Here is a 12959-nt window from a genome sequence, read left to right on the forward strand (position 1 = left end):
AACTTTCCTTTTCTAAATTGTTCTCACACTTGCTTAGTGAATTGCATCAGTTTCTTGTACAGCAGATAGGTGCAGTTTTGGGCAGCAGTAGGATTTGAGTCAACTCTGGCTTGGCTTCTCATCTTCTTGAAAATGCCTTTCTAAAAAACACTTGCATGGAGTCTTTTTCCAGTATATTCAAAGGTAAACTGAATTAACCATCACTTCTCATGCCTCCAATCTAAGTATGGATAATGCTAACATGGATCTTTGTCATGAAAGTACCTCACAAATTACACAACCATTTTGTCTTCTTGGCTTGAGAGGTCTTGGAGTTCTCTGTGGATTTTCAAATCCTCCCAGATGGTAAATGTTCTGTCCTTCCTACTACCTGGGCCTCGGTCTTAGTTTAACTATGACTTGATTTTGGATGCTTAGGCACAAATTCATCATATTTTTTAATTGAATTCTAACTTGCTGATTTCAACTCAGGACAAGTATTTGCGACATGTGGTGAAGGAAGGATCATTATTTTGTTCTCTTGTAAAACAGAACAAATTACTTAAATTTTTTTTAAAATTTTTTAATGTTTATTTATTTTGAGAGAGGGAGAGAGAGTGAGCAGGGGAGGGACAGAGAGAGAGTTTAGACACAGAATCTGAAGCAGGCTCCAGGCTCTGAGCTGTTAGCACAGAGCCTGACACGGGGCTCAAACCCACGAACTGTGAGATCATGACCTGAGCTGAACTCTGACGCTTAACCAACTGAGCCACCCAGGTGCCCCAGAACAAATTACTTTATATACATGGTCTCTAACTCCTATAGTAAAAATTCCAGGGAAAAGCAGAATCATGAGAGAAGAAGCAAGAGTTAGGTATCTTTGAACTTTTCCAGTATGTAAGGAGAATTACCCCACATTTATTCTGGGTTCACTGCCACTGGATAATAAACCAGCTGCTTCCTGGAACACAGGCCACATGGACAAGTTTCTTGAATGCAACCTAACTGCAACAACATTTTCTTATTCCTTATTAGACAAGTCAAAACTTCACATTTTATCATATAAAATGAAAGTTGAAAAGACAATTTATTTATGGCTTAAAAATGGAAACTGCTCAGGGTTAAGCTGGAGGTGGGTTGAAGGAATACATGAAATTAGGCTAAATGTATTATAATTAGCCTCTGGGTACCTCTAGATTTTGATGGACTGTTCCATTTCTGTTTTTTTTTTTCTAATTAAACTGAATTCTTTGATAGATATTAAATAGTATTAGATACTGTTTTTTCTTAATACTAGTTTTTTCTTAATGCTATTCTTATTCTATGTAGAAATAGTACTCTGAAGTAAGCTGAGGGAGTTTCACATTTTCCCCTTTGCTAGAAGTGAGATTGTATGTTTGCTCCTGTTCCCACCATTTTACAAAGAAAAAGTTTTGCTTGTCGATCTGGAAGCAAATGCTTGTGCTCACTCCATCTTTAATGGAACCTTTATCTCAGATTAATGACCATTTTTATTCATCAGACCCGATAAATAGATGCAAATTTTGGTCAAAGGGAGGCATTTAATGTGCCCTGTCAGCATTCGAGTTTTGTATTTTCTATTGGTAACAGTTTTGGAATAAGCTGAGCATTTTCCAGCTAGATGCCTTTTAAAAAGTTATTCCATGAAAAATTGAGGTCTGAGATAAATTTTTTCATTTTATTTTAAATACCTTAGTTCCTCTCTAGCGTCAAGGAATGTTGAAAGGGGACTAGTGTCATTTTTCTATACAAATGCAAGATAAAAAACATTTAAGCTATCTTAAAAATGAAAATAAGCAAATCACATTTATATATCACTAAAATACGTAACAAAAGCTAACTACTGTTCGTATTGGAGGAGATATTCCAAAAAGATGCCAAAGTATACCACCAACATATTTAAGGCTTAATTTAATAGAATTAAATCACCTTTATTCTATAAAAATAAGTTCAACTGCATATATTTACTACTTACTTCAATAACTTTCATACTACTATACCACTTTGATACTGCATATTCTGTGCATAGGAAGAGTTGTGCAGAATATTCCAAATATTTAGTTACAAATACCTTGTCGGTTAAAACATACATGGGTGTGAGTGTGTATGTGCATATCTCATGTGCTATTATACATGCTAATGTACTTATAGACTATGTATTTTATAAAATAAACACAACATAAAATCTTAATTATTATTCCCATTACCCAATGAATCATAGGGTCATACTCTGAAGTAAGCACAACTTAACTCTGGAAACTACTTTAATCCAGACAATTTTTTAGCATGTTCCAAATGACTATACCTCATTTACTTCTGTTCTGTCCAACCATCTTAACAAGTCCTTAATAAAGGCCACTAAATAGGTCACTAAAGCATCATTTTTCTTCTTCACTTTCTGTAACAATGACTTTATTTCCATCTCAGGAACTGTAGGACCTCTTTCTACAATGACCTTAATTAAGTTGGGGGGTTCCGGGGCACCTCCAATCCAGAATTTCATGAAAGAAAGAGAACTACTTGAAGATTACAAAAAAAAAAAAAAACACCAAAAAAACACTAGATATTCTGAAACTCATGCCTAAACTAACAACTCTCTCTTGTTGAGAAGTAGGTTTATGTCATCAGAAGAAATGTGAAGCTCATGAGGACAAGCACGTTTATTAACACATTAATTCTAAGAGATAAGTCCAAAATGTCTAGCCTCTATTTTGTTCAAGTCAACTTGCCAGGGATTCTATATACCTTTTCTTTTTAAATATTTCTTTCTTTCTTTCTTTCTTTCTTTCTTTCTTTCTTTCTTTCTTTCTTTACTATTTTTAATGTTTACTTATTTTTGAGAGAGAGAGAGAAAGAGAGAGAGAACGCATGCAGGGAAGGGGCAAAGAAAGATGGAGACACAGAATCTGAAGCAGGCTCCAGGCTCTGAGCTGTCAGCACAGAGCCCGATGGTGCAGGGCTTGAACTTGTGAACTGCGAGATCATGACCTGAGCCAAGGTAGGATGCTTAGCTGACGGAGTCACTCAGGCATCTCTTAAATATATCTTTTTGAATGTAAGCTCCTTAACAACATGTAGTTGGCATGATTGTAAGGGGTAGGGGGCGGTAAGGATTGAAGTCTGAAGAGTTCTGGTGCCTTAAGTAGATAGTGGATGGCACTGTAGGACTTAGCCTGTCTCTCTATCCCCAGTGCTCAGCTTTGTGTTCTTCTGTCTGGTTCTTGGTGCCTCTGCTGAGTGATTCAGAATCATCGGCGCTCTTGGATGTCTATGTTTCACACAAGCAGTAAACAATCGATGCATTTCATGGGCAGCTTTTAGTTGATGTACTTCCACAGTATTTAGCGTCAATAATTTTCTAAAAGTTCCCTGTTCTTCATACTAGTGTATGTGTTTTTCTCTTACACATTAATTCTACACCAAGATACGTATCAAATGAGTGGCCACTCATTTGTGGAACATTAAATTGAGTCCATGGGGACTAAATTGCTTTCAGCAAATTTTATACTTGCTGTAGTGCTATGGAGTCCTAAAGACTAGTGCTAAAGTCTAGAATCGGTCCTCAAGCTGTGTATAACCGGAGTTAATTTGTGTTTTCTCATTGCCCAAATCATGCTTACTCACTGACACACCAGGAAATTTCAAAAAGAGGCAGGCAGGCAGGCATATCCCTTACTATCTACACTTGATATAAACTAAGTCTCATAGATTAAGACTGTGATTAAAGGAAAAGTTTCCAGAATTAATAGAAATGTCCAGTTGCATGAGCACAATATACATTGTGACACACTCTGAGGGCCTTATCAGGAGATATAAACAGATTATTTAGCTTGAGACTGAGGAAACTAAACAAGATTGAAAGGAGATTTAATTAATCTTCAACTGTATGGGGAACATTATTATATAGACACATTTTCAAGTTTTCTTCATCTCCAGAGAGATAAAAATAAGAGATTAACACCAGGATAAGGGATTTTGGTTAAGCCTACAGAAAAACAGCTTGACAGTAATCGTGCTTATTTTAGAAAAAGTTACCAAGAGAATAATGAAAGACACTGCAGAAATAAATTAGCACCTATCTGAGTGGCTTATTGTTCTGCGATCAGCTAGAGGACTCAACAATTAGCCCAATTAAGCAAATATGTATCAACCATTCTTTGTTAAAGGAATCTACATTTTTGTGGAGAAAAAAGACAAGAAGCATTAACCACTGTGCAGGGCATATTTTGACAATATCACCAAAGGAAACTGACACAGGAATTCATAAAAGGAATAAAATCTACATATTTGGGCAAATCAAGAAAGAGTTCATGTTGGGGAACATCTCTCTACTTGTTAGATAGATGCTGCCCAATTCACGAATTGCTTATAAAACCAATTACATCTCTCTAAAAAAAAGAGAGAGAGAGAGAGAGAGAGAGTTAACGTTGAATATATCATTGGAGATTAACCATGACTAAAAAAAAAAAAAAGGGTAATTTTGGATGGTGGATGAAAACAGTGGTGTGGTTGCATGTGCCTATGCTTGAGGATAGGGAGGTAACTTCTGATTAAGGGAATAGTAGAAGCAAAAAGACACATGATTTACATGGAAGAGAGGGAAGTGAAGTTTACTCGAAGTGTAGTGAGTGTTGAAGCTAGCAGACAAGCTTCCCAAGGGAAAGAATTCAGAGAGAAAGGGCCAAGGAAAGAACCTGGATGAAGGCAAAAGAAGAGAATCAAAAGGAAGATGCTCAAATTCTATTTCATTATTAATTTGCTCTTTCAACAAATATTTGCTGAATACCTGCTGTGAGACAAACACTGAATAGTCTTTAGGTGACTTATAGGTGACACAACTTATAGGTGACTAAATATTTCCCACCTTTATAGAGTTTATAATCTAGGGACAGATAGCATCAATTAAATAATGATGCCAATGGACATAGAAGTACAACTGGAATTAATGCTGCAAAGTAGATGAGCTGCTGGGAGAAAGCCAGATTAGGGTTGTTGAGGGAAGGGGAAGTCCTTAGAGGGCTTTAAATATGGGCATGACATAAACATAACTGCATTTAGAAAAAAAAATCACCAGTGGTCCAGAAAATAGATAAGAGAGGGGCAAGTTAGATCTGGGGAGGTGAGTTGGGATGCTGTTTTGGTATTCCAGGTGACAGATTATGGTAGCTTGGCCCAGAGGTGTGGCTAAGAAGGTGGAGAGAAGTTAAACCAAAGGGACATTTGAAAACTAAACGAACATGTGGGGCACCTGGGTGGCTCAGTCGTTGGGCGTCCGACTTCGGCTCAGGTCGTGACCTCGCAGTTCGTGGGTTGGAGCCCCGCGTTGGGCTCTGTGCTGACAACGCAGAGCCTGGAGCCTGCTTCGGGTTCTGTGTCTCCCTCTCCCTCTCTGTCCCTCCCCTGCTCGCACTCTGCCTCTCTCTCTCAAAAATAAATAAACATTAAAAAAAATTAAAAAAAAAGAACATAAATGAATGTGTAGTGGAGAAACAATAACAAGAATTGATGGAGAGGTTGAGAGAAAGTCACCTCCTAGATAGATAATTGGATTAGTGCAATTGATTGGGTTGTGGTTCCATTTAGAGATCTGGTAAATGATGGAGAGAGGTTTCCAGAGGGCCATGATGAGTTCAATTTAGGGAATGTTCAGTTTGGGCTGCCTTTGAGATTTCAAGTCAGTGTTTTTGTTTTGTGGTTTTTTTTAATTTTTTTTTAATGTTTATTTATTTTTGAGAGACAGAGTGCAAGCAAGGGAAGGTCAGAGGGAGAGTGAGAGAGACACAGAATCCAAAGCAGGCTCTGGATTCTGAGCTGTCAGCACAGAGCCTGACACGGGGCTCGAACCCACCAATTATGAGATCATGACCTGAGTCGAAGTCAGATACTTAACAGACTGAGCCACCCAGGTGTCCCACAATTCGATGGTTTAATAGGCAGTTGGATATATGAGATTGAAGCTCAGATGGTCTGGGATTACAATGTGAATATTCACATCTTTTATGTGAGAATATAAATAAACTCAATATAAATGAGATCACCTAGGAAAGAGTTCGTATAGAATGAGAAGAGAAGAAGAGCTAGGGCCATACCTTGAGAAAATCTAATAACTAATAACTGGTTTAGAAGATAATGATCCTGTAATTCTCCTCAGGGAATTACTGAGCATAGAAGGAAAGTAGGAAGAGTGCAGTAACACAGATGCCAAGAGAATATTATTCAAGAAAAAGAGGGGACTTGTTTTAATGAGAGCCAAATAAGGTGAAGAATAGAACACTTATTGGATCAGCATGGGAAAAGTGTAGATGCTTCTCCAGAAAAGCCTTCACTCATCTGCCCACGCACAATTAAATATACCTTCATCTGGGTTTCCATCGAGGTTATTCTGTTACAGCACCTGCTGTTTTTATTCAGAATTATAAAAGGTATGTGCCATCTCTCTTCCTAGGAAGGGTAAGGGCTGTTTTACACAATTAGTTTCTCAGAAATTGAGTAGTTCTTTAAAAATGTGAAATGTTAAATATTTTTTGAATACATGAGTGAAACATAAAGAATAGTTAGAAGGGCAGAAAAACCCAGAGACGAGTAGGAGTGGCAAGCACTTCAGAGGGTGTAAGGATGAAGAGACCTAACAAATACCACCTTCATCCATGTCACACACGCCTGTGAGAGGGTTTAGCAGTCTGGCTGTCACAAGGGTCCTTCTTCCAGAACACTCTGTTCAAGACTTTGAGTGTAGTTATTCATCTGCTATTAATTGGTCTCCTTTTTTTTCTCTCTTTTTCTTTTTTAACCAACCTACTCTATATCTCTATCTGTGATGTCCCTGTAGATATCAGATGGCTTTGCTGAATGACATCATTGATAACTATCAATCAGAAAACACATTATTAGCTACTGAGAACAGCAAAGGATTTGCCTTTCTAAAATCCAAATGAAACTTACCCATGAAATCAGTAGTAAATGGGCATTTAGTAAGAGGAGCTAATCACCACATGCTCTACGTTTAAATTTTAGAAATAAAATGCATTACCTTTGTCTCCTTCACTATCAAATGAAAATTTCCTTCTTCGTAGCTTACAGTTGTCTCCTTCAGAATCATTCACAGACTGTGATCGTAGTAAGAGATCAGCCTTTGTTAATGGACATGAAGATAAAATGGAAGATTATTCAATTTGAACATATTATCAGTAACTTCTCTACTGTTTCATATCATTTCAACCACTTTGAGACTTAACTATTAGATTGCAGGCAAATAGCTACAATACTTTGTTTCCCGGTTGTCTCTAAATTATAAAATGGACTAATAGAATAATTCAAGTAGTTTCACCATCTGATGGGGAAATCATAGTTGTATAAGTTATTTATCAGAAATGTTTAGGAATAATGTCAACATTTAGAGACAACATATTTCTTCATGTAGAATGTATTTTATGTAACTTGGTAAAGTTAAAATAAAAATAATAATTAAAAAAATTGCAGGGGGCTCCTGGGTGGCTCAGTCCGTTAAGCATCTGACTTTGGCTCAGGTCATGATCTCACGGTTCATGAGTCTGAGTCCTGCATCGGGCTCTCTGCTGTCAGCACAGAGCCTGTTTCAGATCCTCTGTCCCCCTCTCTCCCTGCCCCTCCCTTGCTTATGCACACACTCTCTCTCTCAAAAATAAATAAATGTTAAAAAAAAATTCAGAATCTGTATTACAGCAGGGAAAAAAGTGTAAGCTAATTATAATTAGCTATGATGTTTAAATACATGGTAATGATTACAAAGTTAAATTTCACAACAATAAATATAAAGTTAAGTTCAATGAACACTATGCTGTAAGCATTTTCTTATTTTGAGCTATTTATTATTTCTCCTTCCTCCCCTTCTGGAAATTATGATCATTTCTGTAATAAAAATGGAAGCTCCCAAATAAATAAAACAAATGGAAGTTCCTATTTTCTTTATTTGCTTGCTGCTTAAACTTTTTTTTAATGTTTATTTTGAGAGAGAGAAAGAAAGTACACATGTGCAAGGAGCAGAGAGAGAGAGAGAGAGAGACAGAGAGAAGCCCAAGCAGGCTACACACTGTCAGCACAGAGCCCAACATGGGGCTCAAACTCATGAACCGAAAGATCATGACCTGAGCAGAGATCAAAAATCGAATGCTCAACCGACTGAGCCATCCAGGCTCCCCTGGTTGCTGCCTAAACTTTTTATGTGAAGAAGTTATCTGGGGAGTCTGGGTGGCTCAGTCCCTTAAGCGTCCAACTCTTGATTTTGACTCAGGTCATGATCTCATGAGATCAAGCTCCATGTTGGGCTTCACACTGAGTGTGGAGTCTGCTTAAGATTCTCTCTCCCTCCCTCTGCCCCTCTCCCCTACTTGTGTTCTTTCTCTCTCTCTCTGTCTCTCTCAAATACAAAAATAAATAAATAAATAAATAAATAAATAAATAAATAAATACATAAATAAATAAATACATAAAAGAAGTTATCTTGCTGTTCATCAAGGCAAAATCAGAATGAGGTTGGTGACATTAAACAGATTTTAATAAAGTACTGAATTCAAACCATTATAAAAAATATATGCTCTTGATAACTTGAATCTCTTATCACCTAGATATTTTTCAACTTCAGTGTTTTGAAAAGAAGCTATTATCTGAGCTGGTGCTTCAGATTATGAAATGGTACCCTGGTGACCTTACAAGTTTGTCTTCTTTAAGTTTCTCACAGTACCTGGGAATGACTAATTCCGGGGAGAATTAAATCTACTACCTTTTACCTAACTATTGACTTGAGGATTTTTTCCTTCCAGAGAGTATATTAGTTAGCATTAACAAAAAAAAAAAAAAAAATAAACAAACAAAAAAAAATGCAAGAAAAAAACCCAAAAAACAAACAAAAAAAACATTTAGAAGTTTCAAAAGCCCTAACGTTTGATTTCTGGCAAAAAGCTATTTAGAATCAGAGCTGAGGTGATGGGGTTTTGGGGAGGAAAGAAGGAAGAATAAACTAGTAATAAATTGTAGACTGCAATTCTGTATTCTTAGCATAGTGATGTCATAAAGACACATTTTTAATAGTAGTAGAGAGTGAAAGAGACAAAGGCTACACTCTTAAAATTCACTCAAGGTTAAATTATGTGTAGAATCATTTAAAATATTATTTCTACTTGACCATATGCTATTCATTTTTAGCACTAATTTTGACTCAGGTTTAAGCCTGATTCATTTATATTTCTGTGATTTGGAAATTGTGTGAAATATGGACCTAAACTTGAGTGAGTTTAAATGTTTCATTTTTATTGAAAAGACATTGCTAACCCATGTGTGGTATAAATAATAGCTTGGAGAATATTCTAACCCTTGTGTAAAATAAGCTCTTCTAGGGGACTTAAATAGTCTAAGATCATTCATATCTTACAAATAATTGGCACACTCAATATAAACCAAGGCTATTTTAAATTTTTTTTTTTCAACGTTTATTTATTTTTGGGACAGAGAGAGACAGAGCATGAACGGGGGAGGGGCAGAGAGAGAGGGAGACACAGAATCAGAAACAGGCTCCAGGCTCCGAGCCATCAGCCCAGAGCCCGACGCGGGGCTCGAACTCACAGACCGCGAGATCGTGACCTGGCTGAAGTCGGACGCTTAACCGACTGCGCCACCCAGGCGCCCCAACCAAGGCTATTTTAAATCAAGTATGTCACCTAAGTGTTTCTGAAAGGTCAAATTTAATTGACCTCCTTGAAGTTATTCAATATATTTGAAAGTAATTAGACAGAATTCCTTCCCTATAATTTAGAAATTCCAAAATTAAGAGTTGGTATCCAAATATTCAGAGTTGGTAAAGTTTGCTATATTTTGCTTGATATTGCAGAAGAATTTTGGCAATCCAAGAATAAAATAAAATGTCATAAATCCAAAAATAAGTAAACCATTAACATATACCTTTGCACTCTCATGCCTTAGGTTAAAAGTCAACTCTAAGTTTGTGAGAAAGTGGTCGGAAAACTCGGGATACATATCCAAAACCTCTAACAAGTCTTCTCTCTGGATCTTATGCAAGTCACAGTACGTGAGAGCTCTTACATCTGCATTAGACTTTCCAGGTTTGGCATAAAGATGAACCATTTCTCCAAATATATCGTTTTTCCCTAAAAATAAATAAATAAATAAATAAATAAATAAATAAAGGAGGTAAAAGGAATGTGAACTTAATGCTTTCTTTCTAAAAATACAAGGGGACCAGTGACCAATCCATGGGCCAAAGAATTCAAATGGAAGATCCCCTGGCCAACAGACACTAGAGCCTCAAAATTCTAGTACCTCCTACTGATTGCTTCAGTCATGTTTGTTTGCTGAGTGGTATTTTACCTCTTAACATACTGGTCCTGATATAATGACTATTATTTCCATGTTTTGATTTTTTGGCTACATGCCTAGAAATGTAGCAAATATGGCTTTAATCTGCTATGCTTTACATGGCTAGAAAAGGGTCTTGCCATCCAGTAGGTGTGGTCCAATTTTGTCAATCCAGGAATATGAGAAAGGCAGCAGTGAGTCAGATTCACAAACTTTCTAACTCAGGATGGTCTCCAGGGGTGATGGCAAACATGGGGGTATAGTGGCACACTTTCAACACTTACAGGACTAGGGGTATAATTTGAACATACCTTGTTTCCTTTACTAACCACTTCAGATTTGCCCGTAATGACTCTGTCCAATTATTGAATATATCTAGCTTTATTTATAGTCTTGCTTTTTACCAAATGGCCTTTACTCTAAAAGTGTGTCCTCCTTGCTTTCTTGCCAAACCTGGGATTATCTCAGTGTCTGGCTTCTGATGGGTTCTCCTCATCCCCTCTCCCTGGCCACATGCCACCTACTTTTCCAGGCTTTGTTTAATACTGAGGATGATGACAGCAACAACAAATGCTTATTAAGAATTAAGTAGGTGCCAGGCACTGTGTCAAATGCGTAGGTGAATTATCTCATTCAATCCCTAAAATAACTTCATAAGGAAGTTACTCTCTATTATTTAAATACTATGACTATGACAAGAAGATTGAAGAGGTAAACTGATTAGACCAAGGTCACCTACTTAGTGGGTGAAGGGAGGGAGAGAGTAGCCATGTTTAAATCCCATGCATTCTGACTCCAGTCAAAACTTTTTCACACTTGATATGTTTATCTCCTCCCAATATTTTACCTGAATGTCATGGCCATTTAGGTTTTTCTGTCTCTGAATGTCAAGACACTTAAAAATTATAGCTGTGAAATAAATGCTTAATAACTACCAATAAATTATCTATCATAGATCTTTTAAAGATCATCAGTGTAAAATGGTACTTTCTTATATATATCCTGAAGCTTCTTTTCAGATTTAGAAAAAAACTTTTTGGATCTGTTAAGTTATTTTTTGACAGACAAGCTTATATATACCCAACTATAGAAACTATCAAAGACTTTTAAATGATAAAATTCTAACCAGTCAAAAAATGCTATAATGTTCTTATTTTAAATGTGAATTTAATGGGTAGAAATCAGAGAGCACATCTCTATGACAGAAACTGATATGGGAGAGAATATATTAACTTTGTTTTAAATAAATACTTAGCTTCAAAATGGAACGAAGAATCATAATTTGTGAGGATTTTAGGTGCAGATTTACATGGAAATGGGGACAGAAGAAAAGAATCTCTTGAAATTCTTTATAGTTTTAATACTTCAGTATAGATATTGTCAAAGAAAAGCTCTCAACTAAATTCAGCATGGGCTTTGCATCTTAATTAGTTTACACGACTGTAAAAATGAGCAAAAACTAAGCCAGTCAGCGTGTACTGCTTAACTACACTCTAAAATTACTGTTTTATAAAGCAAGAAGTCTTGTTACCTCCCTGTAGAAGGTGGGGCAGGCTCATTCTAAGATCAGGAAAGCACTGAAGCATGCTTCTTCCCTGGCAACATACAGAGCAAACTGTCAAGGCCGAATGTGGTGAAAATCCAACTTACTATGTAGCCACTACCTGATTTATGTTTTTATTCTTTGCCTTATGCATCTTGTCAATATGGGATTTTAAAAAACCGTCATTAAAATAAAATGATCAAAATATATAGGAATCACTCAAATTTCTTTGTCCTGTGCTAGGCCATACTCTGGTCCTACTAGGCAGCAGAGAAAACAGACAACATCCTGTCCTTTTGGATGTTGACATCACGAATCTAGTGAGAGGAAGTCATTGAATTACATGTTCATTATCTAAATGGACCTGGATTTAATCCACAGGAAAACAAAAAAGTGCAAATGTTCACAAACATTGGGAGTGGATGTTCCCTCAGGGAGACTGAGTCTTAAGGCTGCTGGCTAGGTGTTAGGGACGAAACACTGATCTCCCTTCTCTCTGCTTCCTTCCTCTTCCCCACTCTTCTAACAGTCCAAAGAAATCCTACAAGATGACACTGACTAAATTTGCTTTTGAAGACACAGATTGGACAGACGGACATTCTTTTGCACCCAAACCAGTTTAATTAGCTAGTAATTTTAATTTCCTCAACACCTTTATCCCTGAATGCTAAGTTCATAGCTCATAGCTCATAGGTCATAGTTCACAAGTAAGGACTATGTAATTCCATTTGGTGGGACACAGCAAGTAAAAGTGCAGAGCATATAGATGAAACCTATCAATACATAGACACAGTTCATGACAGGGCATTGGCACATGCTAGCAAGTAACCCACAATGGACACATTTTATTTAAGGTGTTAAGGGATCCGAAATGAATCCAAGGCCCTCCAATATGAAAAGCGAAATGCTGACTCTTTTCATACATTTGGGTTCTGATGTTTAAGTAGCTTCCAAGAACTAAAGAGAGTCATGGAAGTGTTTACACATTGGAGGAAAAGTGAGATAGTCAAGAAAACGTATTTTCTGCAAGGTCAATTTGATTTGAATTGAATTTTAAATAAAGCTTTAA

General features: G+C 36.8%; 1 protein-coding gene across 1 annotated transcript in view; it reads right to left on the bottom strand.

Annotated features, from left to right (window-relative positions):
• Positions 1-12959, bottom strand: part of KCNH7 (potassium voltage-gated channel subfamily H member 7) — a 95139-nt gene that overhangs the window by 16114 nt on the left and 66066 nt on the right. The window contains exons 10-11 of the mRNA XM_032594110.1: positions 9934-10139; positions 7031-7130 (exon numbers count right to left, since the gene is read on the bottom strand). Of these exons, the coding sequence (XP_032450001.1) occupies positions 7031-7130; positions 9934-10139 (306 nt within the window). The remainder of the gene's footprint in view (positions 1-7030; positions 7131-9933; positions 10140-12959) is intronic.

Source organism: Lynx canadensis, chromosome C1, assembly GCF_007474595.2.
Source record: "Lynx canadensis isolate LIC74 chromosome C1, mLynCan4.pri.v2, whole genome shotgun sequence".
In the NCBI taxonomy this organism is placed as follows: Eukaryota; Metazoa; Chordata; class Mammalia; order Carnivora; family Felidae; genus Lynx; species Lynx canadensis.